The 11,197-nt window shown below is 50.3% G+C and overlaps 1 protein-coding gene across 1 annotated transcript in view; it reads left to right on the top strand.

The window, feature by feature from the left end:
- The window catches only part of HEXA (hexosaminidase A (alpha polypeptide)), a 31,805-nt gene extending 21,929 nt beyond the window's left edge, over positions 1 to 9,876 (top strand). Inside the window, exons 3-14 of the mRNA XM_010831389.1 lie at positions 196 to 261; positions 1,893 to 1,939; positions 2,447 to 2,557; positions 3,424 to 3,525; positions 4,347 to 4,479; positions 5,050 to 5,230; positions 6,122 to 6,208; positions 6,457 to 6,529; positions 7,180 to 7,363; positions 7,507 to 7,597; positions 8,507 to 8,611; positions 9,629 to 9,876. Of these exons, the coding sequence (XP_010829691.1) occupies positions 196 to 261; positions 1,893 to 1,939; positions 2,447 to 2,557; positions 3,424 to 3,525; positions 4,347 to 4,479; positions 5,050 to 5,230; positions 6,122 to 6,208; positions 6,457 to 6,529; positions 7,180 to 7,363; positions 7,507 to 7,597; positions 8,507 to 8,611; positions 9,629 to 9,692 (1,244 nt within the window). The 3' untranslated portion in view covers positions 9,693 to 9,876. The remainder of the gene's footprint in view (positions 1 to 195; positions 262 to 1,892; positions 1,940 to 2,446; positions 2,558 to 3,423; positions 3,526 to 4,346; positions 4,480 to 5,049; positions 5,231 to 6,121; positions 6,209 to 6,456; positions 6,530 to 7,179; positions 7,364 to 7,506; positions 7,598 to 8,506; positions 8,612 to 9,628) is intronic.
- Positions 9,877 to 11,197: the final 1,321 nt, after the last annotated feature.

Raw genomic sequence — 11,197 nt, forward strand, 5'->3', positions numbered from 1 at the left:
GCATACGGGATCTTAGTTCCCTGACCAGGGATCGAACCCGTGCCCCCTGCAGTGGAAGCGCAGTCTTAACCACTGGACCACCAGGAAAGTTCCTTATTGTTGGTTTTTAATCCGAGGTTTTACAGAGAATATGTGATTCTCTGTAATCTGAGGGTAGAAATCCTTAACCTAATGGAATCCTTTCTGTCGTTTCAGACACACTGACCATAAATGATGAGCAGAGTCTCCTCCTCTCCGAGACTGTCTGGGGCGCCCTGCGAGGTAACAAGATGGGGCTGATGCTGGGAGAGAGAAGGATGATGTGGGAAGGTGGGCACTGGTGGGGTGAGGGGCAGGACTGGGGGCCAGGCAAATACCCCCAGCTTAGGAACTTGCTTTATGGAGAGCAGTTGGAGTATTTCCTCAACTCCCTGCAGGGAGTGTTCTCCTCACCGCTGCCTCCAGCAGCTGGCAGGTGTCACAGCCTGTGCAGCGACAGCCACTCCCCTGGCAGGCACTCTGGGAAGCAGAGGGAGTCCCTGCAGGTGGATGGCAGGCACCAGCAGGGGCAGGCGGCTGGGGAGAGGAGCCCACCCTGCCATGCACACAGTTTGTTCAGCTCTCACCACGGACCCAAGATTGGAAGGGCTCTTTAAAAAGGAAATCTACATCAAAATAAAGAGATAAATGTCAAAAAAGAGGTAAACAGTGATAAAATGAGGACTTTGCTAGCCAACGGGCGATAGGCCCCTGCCCTTCCTCCTGGTCCACTGAGAAGGTATTTGGTCCCTAGACACAGACTTAGCCAAACACTTCCACCCGTTTTGGTAAGAGCTCTGCCGGTGAATGAGGGAAGTTCTCACTGAACTCCAAACCTTGTTTCAGTTTGTCTTTATTCCCTAGCCCCTCCTCCCCTCCCCTGCATTTTGGAGAAACAGCATGCTGACTCCCCTTTCTGCCCTCTTCTACATTTTGTGTGGGTGTTAACAATTAGTCAGGTTAAAGTGGGGAGTTTTGGGACCCCAAGTGCCAGGCGTCAACGTCAGACTGGAGAGAAGCCCAAATGGTACACTGGAAGTTGGCCTCAAAGGAGGTGCTCAGTGACCCCAAAGGTCTCACAGATTTTTAAATTCTGAAAATTTAGGATTCTGGGAATCTTTTACAGGGCTTCTGCTGGGTTTGTAGAAGTGAGGGCCCAGCTGTTGAGAACATCTAGTGCTCTGGACACAGCATGCCTGCCCTTGGGCCTCACCGGAATCTAGGAGTCTGTGTCCAGTCTCCTGGGGTAGTTGCTACCTGCCAGATCTCAGCTCCCTATAGTTGGTTCTACTCTCAGGGTCTGAAGAGGAAAAGTGGATGTTTCTTTGTCTTTGGGGTCCAGCTGTGGACCCACAAGTTTATGATCTCGTTGAGTTTATGAAACTCAAGTTTATGATCACATTCTCACAATTCAAAGTGAAGAGGCAGCAGGTTGGAGGCCCCCTTTTATCAGCTCCCTTAGCTCCTAATGAGTATTATCCCCTGAACTATTTATCCCCTTGTGAGCTGGCTTGTCCTTTCATATGTCCTCATAGGCCCCAGCTGTTGAGAGCATTTAATGCTCTGGCCTCTCTTCTTAATATCTTTGTGAATTCAAGACTTAGGGTTTATAGATATGAGGCATGTGGGTGAGTGTATTGCTAGGAGGGGCACAAACCCCCTTACACTGCCCGCTTCCAAAATAAAAGACAGTAAAATCGATACTGGCTTCCTATTGTCCCCCTTTTCTAGCTGTTGAGAAGCATGCAGCCTACACTAGATTTCATTTCACTGTATGCCCAAGCACTGTGCTCTGCCACATAGGAACCTTCCAGATGGTTCTAACTCTTTACCCACCTCCCTAAGTCTTTACATCCGCCTCTCTACTTCCCTAGGTCTGGAGACATTTAGCCAGCTTATATGGAGATCTCCTGAGGGCACGGTGAGTGTGGGCCTTCAAAAAGGGCTCTTCTTAAATCTCTGGCATTTGCTCCCAATATTGAGAGTCCTGGAAATACCTTCTTTTGCCTAAAACAGAGTCCTAGTGGCTTGAGATGGTCCCAAAAAGAGTATTCACAGAGATAATGGGTGGAAACTGGTTTGGTAGATTTTGCCAGTTGGGGTATAACTTAGTTCCCCTGAATCATTATTGAGCAATGACCCTGAGACCACACTGCTTTGAACATATTGAGTCAGTGAGAATTTGGTACATATGAGCTGAGTGGTGTGTGGGACAGCTGCATTGGCTGGCAGGGGAAAGTTACTCTCTGGAGAGGTACATGCTTATGGTCATTCATTTGGAGGTGTGGGGTGTTTGTGGAGATAGTTACCCTGAAGAACTGTCAGCTGGTTGGATTTTCAGGGATCTCAGAAGACTTTTCTCATCCTCCTCTACCCCACTGGTGAATTGCCTTAGACTCCTGACATGTTCAATGTTTGGTCCACACAGTTCTATGTCAACAAGACGGATATTGAGGACTTCCCTCGCTTCCCTCACCGGGGCTTGTTGCTGGATACGTCTCGCCATTACCTGCCACTGGCTAGCATCCTGGACACTCTGGTACACAAGCCTTAAGGCTTTCTTTGCCCTTAGGATTCTGGGGTGATGGGACAACAGATAGATCTGGTGCCATATTCTTAAGGAGTTACAGAGAGCATTTATGTAACTTTATGGGTTCCTGGGGAAAATGTAAAAGATGACCTGCTCCAAGATTCAAAAAAATACGAGTGATTTAAGCGTACCCCGCTGGCTACTGAGGACCACTGTCCAGGCCATCTCCAGTGACAGAGGAGGTGAGCTGGGGAATTGGCTTCTCTGAACAAGGGCAGCTATCTTTAGTTAGTATAAAGTCTTAGGAAAGAGATGTTCAGGAGCCTTAGCTGAGGATGATCCTAACTGTCTAGAATTTGATGGGTAGTCTTAGCTGACAGTTACCCATCTGACTTACATGTCTAAGTATTCCTTTGGTGTTCTGATGGAACCAGAGAAGTGGACATCTACCAGTCTTGACATCTGAGATTTATGGCTTATAAGGCTATTAAATTCACAACAGACCTCACAGTTTTGGATAAACACTAGTCCGACAACCCAAACCAAGTGGCAAGAGGAAATATTAGTTTCCACGGTCTTGTGGGACTTCCTGACCCCAAGGTACCACAGAGCTGCAGCCCTTCTCCCAGTGTGACTGTAACTCATCCCCACAGAGGAGATACTGCTCTGTCAGCCGTCTTTGGATGTGCAGGGTCTTCCCCTTCCCTCCATGGCAGGCACAACCTGATGGGAAGGTCTGATACAGAGAACCTGTGAACACTTAGCAGGAAGCTGGGGCAGGTTGAGCCTGGGAAAGTGTGTGGCGTGGCCTGCCAAGCTTGGGGCCAAAGCTGGAGAAGTTGTACTGGGTTCACAGTGTGTGCTCTGACCTATAGGATGTCATGGCGTACAATAAATTCAACGTTTTCCACTGGCATCTGGTCGATGACTCTTCTTTCCCATACGAGAGCTTCACTTTTCCAGAACTCACCAAAAAGGTATGTTTCGATTTTACCCAAACCAAGTTGATGGCTTGAAGTCTGACTCTGGCTATGGCCCTGCTAGCAAAGGACATCAGCCCTCCTCCTAACCAGCCAGTTTAAGGGACACACTCACATATAGGAGAAGGGCACTGGCTTTGGAGTCAAGTTCAAGTCTAAACTGTACCATTAATTTCCTCTGTGACCTTCAGGAGAGAATCTTTCCTGGTCCTATCTTTTTATTTATTAATATTTTGTTAGCTGGGTATAATAACTACCTTATTTGTCTCACTGGCATCATGGCACTGAAATAAGACAATGAATGGACAGCTTGTGGGAAATTATGATACAATTCCTTGAAGACAGCACCTGATATCAACAGGCTGTGGGTTGGTTTTCTTTCTTTTTTAAAAATAATTTTATGCATTTATTTTTGGTTGTGCTGGGTCTTCATTGCTGCGTGGGCTTTCTCTAACTGTGGCGAGCAGAGTTACTCCATGGTTGCGGTGCGTGGGCTTCTCATTGCAGTGGCTTCTCTTTTTGCAGAGCACAGGTTCTAGGCATGCAGGTTTCAATAGTTGCAGCTCGCAGGCTCCAGAACACAGGTTCAGCAGTTGTGGCACCCAGGCTTAGTTGCTCGGAGGCATATGGGTTCTTCTTGGACCAGGGATCGAACCCGGGTCCCCTACATTGGCAGGTGGATTCTTATCTACTCTGCCACCAGGGAAGCCCTGTGGGCAGATTTTCTGATATCCAGGGGGGCCTGAAGCCATTTTGAATATCCTCTCCTCTGCTAACCTTCAGGAAATGGGATCCTGAATGTGTTTTGTGCCTTTCAGGGGTCCTACAACCCTGCTACCCACATCTACACAGCACAGGATGTGAAGGAGGTGATTGAATATGCGCGGCTTCGGGGTATCCGGGTGCTGGCAGAGTTTGACACTCCTGGCCACACTCTGTCCTGGGGGCCAGGTAAGAATCATGTCTGCAGTTGGAGGGAGTCCACTAATTCCCTTCAATGGGGAGTTAGGATGTTGACTCTTGGATGTAGCACGCCCCAGCCTTGGTCTCTGGAAGAATATTTTCCATCAACTTCTTCCACTGGGAATTTAGATAGGCAGAATTTACTTTGGGCGAAAGAAGACACTTCTTACTATTAAAACATGGGCAAATTCTTCTCAGATGTCCTTGCCTGATAATGCCCTTGTAGGTCATTGTGCCCAGAGTGGAAGAAAGATTTTGCCAGTCTGTCTAGATCAGGCTCTCTGCTTTTCTGCTGGCAGACTACGTGAGGAGAGCATGCTCTGGGAGCAAGGGTGACCCCAGTGGAAGAATGTGTCAAGGCAGCAGGAGTGTGTGACAGTTGTCTGGGTATGATCTGTGGACATGTATTTCTTTGATTGTCACTAAATGCTTATGTCAGTGATTGTCTGAGTGTTCCTACCTGAGGGAATGTCTATGAACATGATGGTCATCATGTATCTGACTATACGTGGGGTTTGTGTATTTCTGACACTAGCTTCAGATTCTCTATTGCCTTAGGTGTCCCTGGATTATTAACTCCTTGCTACTCTGGGTCTCACCCCTCTGGCACCTTTGGGCCAGTGAATCCGGCTCTCAACAACACCTACGAGTTCATGAGCACATTCTTCTTGGAGATCAGCACTGTTTTCCCAGACTTTTACCTGCACCTTGGAGGAGATGAGGTTGATTTCACCTGCTGGTATGAGCCCTATGACCTCCCATCCTGGCCTACTCAGAGGAGATGTTTGCCCTGAAGAAGCTGTGTTTCAGGTGCTCCTCAGCTGTCTATCCAGATGGCTCAGGCCTTCGGCCTTTCCTCTCTCCACCTACCAAGAGGCCCTACCTGGTCTTGGCAAGTCTATGATCTTGTCATAGTCTTGAGATATTGACAGAAAAACCACCTCCAGGCACAGAATTGTCTTGGAAAGATCAGGATAGAGAAAAATAGTCCCTGCTTTTGATAGTTTAAAATAGTCTGATTGAAGAGGCAGGACACATGAATTTGAGGCTAATATATATTAGTATTAAATTATAAGGTTCCAGCCCTCAGATTTCCTTAGCTCAAAAGAGGCTGAGAGGCTTCTTGGAGAAATGGGAACTAGAGCTGGATCTGGGGAAAGAGTGGAGGAGAGAGAAAAAATAAAATGTAGACATTGTGTAGCAAGGGAGCTGCCATGGGTGACAGACAGCAGTCTTGTGTATACACTTGGAATAAAGAATAAACATTAAGGAAAAAGCAGGATATGCCCAGGGTGTGGGAGGTAAGAGACGGAAACCAGAATCCAGTGTGCCCGCGTCAAGACCTCAGAGCCTTATGTCATGGCCCAGAGAGACTGAGATGTGTTCTCTTTGGAAGTGAACTTGAAGCTCTTCAGGTCCAAGCTTAGCCTTTCTTGGCCTATATCAGTGGTCCCCTTTCACTTAGCTTTTTCAGCCATACTTCCCAAAGTTGTGGCCTCTTGAGATCCTCAGTTGATTGGTTTTTCAGATGAAGAAAAAAAAAAGTTGTGGGAGGCCAGGTGACAAATCCCCAAGCTTTGGGCTTTGAGGATGTCAAAAGAATTAATCTTCATTTTCTCTTGGGATTCAGGAAGTCCAACCCAGATATCCAGGCCTTTATGAAGAAGAAAGGCTTTGGTGATGACTTCAAGAAGCTGGAATCCTTCTACATCCAGACGTGAGGACGTAGCGGGAGTGGACAGTCACCCTCCTTCAGAGTCCTCACTTTCCATAGCAGGGCCAGGCCCTGCTGGACCACTTTCTGGGCCCCTGAAGGGGTCCTCTGTCCTGTCCTTTCTGGTTGGAGTGGTCGGTTCCCAACTGGTCAGACAGGAATGGGCCCCTAGCCAGGCTCTGCCCCCAGGGCACTGGCACCAGTAGCTCAGAGCCTCTCGGAACTGAGCAAACACTCTCTGTACTCTCTAGGCTACTGGACATTGTCTCTGCCTATGGCAAGGGCTACGTGGTGTGGCAGGAGGTGTTTGATAATAAAGTAAAGGTGAGCCTGGGGCAGAGAAGAGGTGCTCCCCTCAGGGCCTCCCTCTTCTCTCCCATCCTTTCCCTGCTTCTGCATGGATACAGAGCTCTGAGCCCTGAGTGTGGGTGTCAGAGCCTCCATTTGTCTTCCCTCACTATGAACCGATTGAGTTACTTGTGCTGCTAGGTTACTTGGGATTCCTGAAACTGGCATGATGGGTTGGGTTTTCATTCCTGTGTCATAGACTAGGATCTTCCAGGCCTGGGAGCAGGGCTATCTTCTCCTTCATCATCAACTAGTAAGATCCCACCTTCCTGCCACATCAGGGGCTCTGCAGGAACCACATCCCATCTTCAGACACATCTGGAGATACTTGGACATAACAGCCCCTGATGAGTTTTCTAGGCCCCACTGCTTGCCTCTGTTAGTTCACTGCTGGGGTTACTGTCTCAGTGTAGACAGGACAGCTGCAGAGGGGTTAGGGGAGGAGGCAGCACGGAGCTCTCCTAGGGCCTTTGGGGGCCTTGGCCTCTGCACTGGGCTAGAAGTTCAGTGGCTAGGGGTCACAGAGAAATGCTTTGCTGCTGGGGAGCAGAGGGGGCTCACACCCCCCTGGCCTGGGCTGCTTGCATGGCCCGGGAACCTCTGTGCCATTTGACCTTTTGTGACAGGTTCGGCCAGACACAATCATCCAGGTATGGCGAGAAGAGATACCAGTAAAATACGTGAAGGAGTTGGCACTGGTCACCAGAGCTGGCTTTCGGGCCCTGCTTTCTGCCCCCTGGTACCTGAACCATATAACTTATGGCCCTGACTGGAAGGAGATCTACCTGGTGGAGCCCCTGGCATTTGAAGGTAAACAGGGAGCTCTCCTTGCTGCCAAAGCAGCTGGGGGAGAGAAGGAGAGTTGGACATTTCAGATCAGCAGATGAAATGGCCTGAGGAGAGGACCACGTTGGGAAGGTGGTTGAGGCCTGTCTTTGCTTGTTTTCCCTCAGGTAGCCCTGAGCAGAAGGCCCTGGTGATTGGCGGAGAGGCCTGTATGTGGGGAGAGTATGTGGACAGCACAAACCTGGTCCCCAGGCTCTGGTAAGGGCTTTCTGGGGGTGTGGAGGGTTGGACTTGTGGCATGGGCTCTCCCTCCCAGGCTCAGTCCCCTCCAGCCACCACCAGCCAAGTGCCATCCTCAGGCCTGGGAGAGAAGGGGCCTCGCGCTGTTGCTTCTGTTTGTGTGGAACAGTCCTCTCCTGCCTGACTTCTGTATTTGCACCTGCAGCCCATTAGGTGTGTCACATGGAGACTGTTGGGCTTCCCTGGGGGCTCAGTGGTAAAGAATCTGCCTGCAATGCAGGAAAACTTGGTTTGGTCCCTGGGTTAGGAAGATCCCCTGGAGAAGGAAATGGCAACCCACTCCAGTATTCTTGCCTGGGAAATCCCATGGACAGAGGGCCCTGACAAGGTACAGTCCATGGGGTCACAAAAGAGTTAGACGTGACTCGGACATGACAACTAACCAACAACATGGAGATCGTTGTCCCCACTTCACACACGGGGATAAGGAGGTCTGGAGAGCACGTTGAGAGAATTTTGTTTTCGGGATGGCTCAGGATCCAGCCCTGAGATGCCCAGTCTCTGTATTAAGACTCCTCTCTGCTGTCTCCTCAGAGTGCTGCTACCCCTCAGCAAGCTTGGGGGCTGTGTAGAGTTTACATTTTGAGAACAGCTGCCGCCACCGCCATCAATAACTGTTTACAATGCCTTTCAGACGGACTGTGTCTTTGGGAGAGGAGGAGGGATCACTATCCTCATTTTACTGAAGATGAAGCAGGGCCCTGGCAGTCCTGGGGAGCCCTCCAGTGAGCTGTCACTCTGATTAAAGTGTCGGTCACATCCCTCGGCCCCAAGCTAGTCCGGGATGCCTAAACAAGAGGCTGTGGGTGTCCAGCACCCTTGCAGGGAACCCAGAGCCCAAACAGGGTGCCCCTCTCCTTTCCGCAGGCCTAGAGCAGGGGCTGTTGCCGAGAGGCTGTGGAGCAACAAGATGGTGTCCAACCTGGACTTTGCCTTTAAACGTCTGGCACACTTCCGCTGTGAGCTGCTGAGGTGAGCAGGCCATGGGCAGATCGGGGGCTGGGGATCCCTTCCTGACAGGAAGAGAACACTGATAATAGCTAACACGTGCAGAAGTGTGTTGAGGGGGCAAGCCCTGTGCTCAGCCCTCTGCTGACACTGCTTCATTCGGTCTTCGCCACAGCCCTATCAGGGGATGGAGTTTTTATCCCCATTTCAGAGGCAGGCAGCTGAGGCACAGAGAAGTTCAGTAACTTGCCCAAAGTTGCTCACAACCAGGACTTGAACTGCCTTCACTGTCTGTGCTCTTATCCATGGCCGTGCTCTTATGGGTTCTCATGACACCCATGTCCCAGTTGGGATGGGCCTGCGTAAGAGGGTCAGTTCCCTGGTTCATTCATTGACTTGGTTTTGAGACTCTGGGGAAACAGCTTCATAGAGAGCAGAGTCCCAGGCTGAGAGCCAGGCATGTGGGGTCTAAGCCTCTACTGTCTAATTTACTGGGTGACTTTGAGCGAGTTCCTTACCATCTCTGAGCAGATAACTTATTTGGATAATAAAGGAGGCATGTCTCGAGGTGCACTAAAGAGATCGGTCAGGTCCTGGAACTGGTGAGGCTGAGATTTCATGCCCACACCCTGTGGATGGGCTGGACAGTGCCTTGGTGCCCCCTTAGAGCCATTAATGGGGGCTCAGTGGGCCAAGAGCACTGGGCACATTGTAGGCATCCACCTTTTTTCTCAAGAGGCTGAGTGATTTGGGGCTGGGGCACAGAAGCAGGGAGGCATTCCTCAAGATTCCGAGGTGTCCCTGTGTCAGGATCACTGAGGCACCCGATCCAGATGGCAGATTCTCGCAACACACAGCCCCACCCCAGCAAGAATCTCTGGAAGCGAGACCCCGAGGAATTTTGGTGTCTAGTGACAGCGTGAAATCCACTGAACTGGGGGAAGGGGAGACTGTTGATTGTAGTGGAGAAGATGTTGCTGGAGCCTAAAACTAACTGCCTTCGAGGACTCACGGTACCTGTTTCTTAACATCCTCTTGCAGGCGTGGTGTCCAGGCCCAGCCCCTCAGCGTAGGCTACTGTGACATGGAGTTTGAACAAACCTGAGCAAGTAGCCCCCGACACCAAGGAGGGTACTGGCCCTAGGAGAGCGGAAGCGGGGCCAGGCTTCCACTGCACCCCGCCCGGGGGATGGAGCCCCTTGCCCACGTGCCCCTGTGCCTAGAGACAAGGGGGCTGGTGCTGGCGCTGGCGTCCAATAAAGAGTGATGTGGCGTTTTTCTATAACAAACATGGATTACCTGTGTGGAAACAAATGTGAGTGGCCCTAGGGAAGGGGAAGTGCCAGGACTGGCCTTCTGCTCCTAAGGGTGATAGGCTCAGTGGGGCCCAGCCAGCGTGGGCTCAGTATCTGCCCCTGGAGGGATCTTGTAAGTTGAGGGCTGGGAATGAAACTTGTATCCTCTGTGCCGTCCTACCCTGCCTGAGTTTTGATGCCTCTCCTAGCTCACCAGAGTCCAGACACATACCCCATCCTTAGACTCGTCACCTGGACCCCTGAGGCTTCTGTACATGGAACACAACAGCACAGGCGACCAAAGCAGTCCCAGAAGCGGCAGGGGCCCCAGCCCCAACCTGGGCACAGAACAGCCCCGCCCCATGCAGATCACGAACCGCCCTCCCCAGAGCTTTTCTTCTGCTTTAGGTTTCTTGTTACTTCCATTTCATGCAACCATTATTAAATATTGAACACATACTATGATCTTGGCACTGTGGTAGGTGGTTAAATTTGAAGGACTTAGTCCCCAGAGGCCCTGGTACACTCCCCAAAATGCCAGCAACCTCCACCCCTCCTCCCACCCATTTTCAATCCAGTAGCATCTTCTCCGAGAACTGCTGGCACAGCTGAGACCATGTGAGGAAAGCCCCTGGAGGACCAAGAGGTGGGTGTGTGGCTCTGGAAGAGTCTTTGCACCAGTGACCAGTCTTCCGTAGGAAGAAATGGCTCATGGACCCAGACTGCCCCCTAAAGGTGTCATGTTCAGAAGTGACAGTGCAGCCCAGAATCCGGGCCAGCAGTGCACAGCAGCTGTTTCAGATGTGGATTTCTTTGACCATTTTTAAGTTATTTTACCTGGTCCTGGGCTGGAAGGACAATGGAGAGGTACAGACATTTCTTTCAGAAAGTTTCCAATCTCATGGATACAGAAAGTTGGGGAAGGCAGGCCTGAAAAGGGATCTCAGTAAAATTTGGTCCTTAAATAGCATCCTTCAGTTCCTTGCTCATGCTCCTTTGGGGACCTGACTGAATGTGCACCAATCAGGCCTTCTTGCACTATTACTATAGGGACAGGCTGCACACCTTCTACCTGAAGAATTCATAGGGAAAGCTGAGCTCGGGGCTCTGGCCTGGAGAGAAACAAGTTAAGCTCTACTATCTGTGCCTACTAAAGGAGCACCTTACTCTCTATTACGCAGAGAAACATTTGGGGAGTTCCCAGGCAAGGACCCTGTAGAAATGCTGCTATACTTCAAGTGCCCCTTCTTGATCATAATTGGAATATTGCTATTGTTTGGTATAATATTTAATAAAAAGACAGTAAATTTTAGGT

This window comes from Bison bison, unplaced genomic scaffold (assembly GCF_000754665.1).
Source record: "Bison bison bison isolate TAMUID 2011002044 unplaced genomic scaffold, Bison_UMD1.0 scf7180017864526, whole genome shotgun sequence".
Classification (NCBI taxonomy): domain Eukaryota; kingdom Metazoa; phylum Chordata; class Mammalia; order Artiodactyla; family Bovidae; genus Bison; species Bison bison.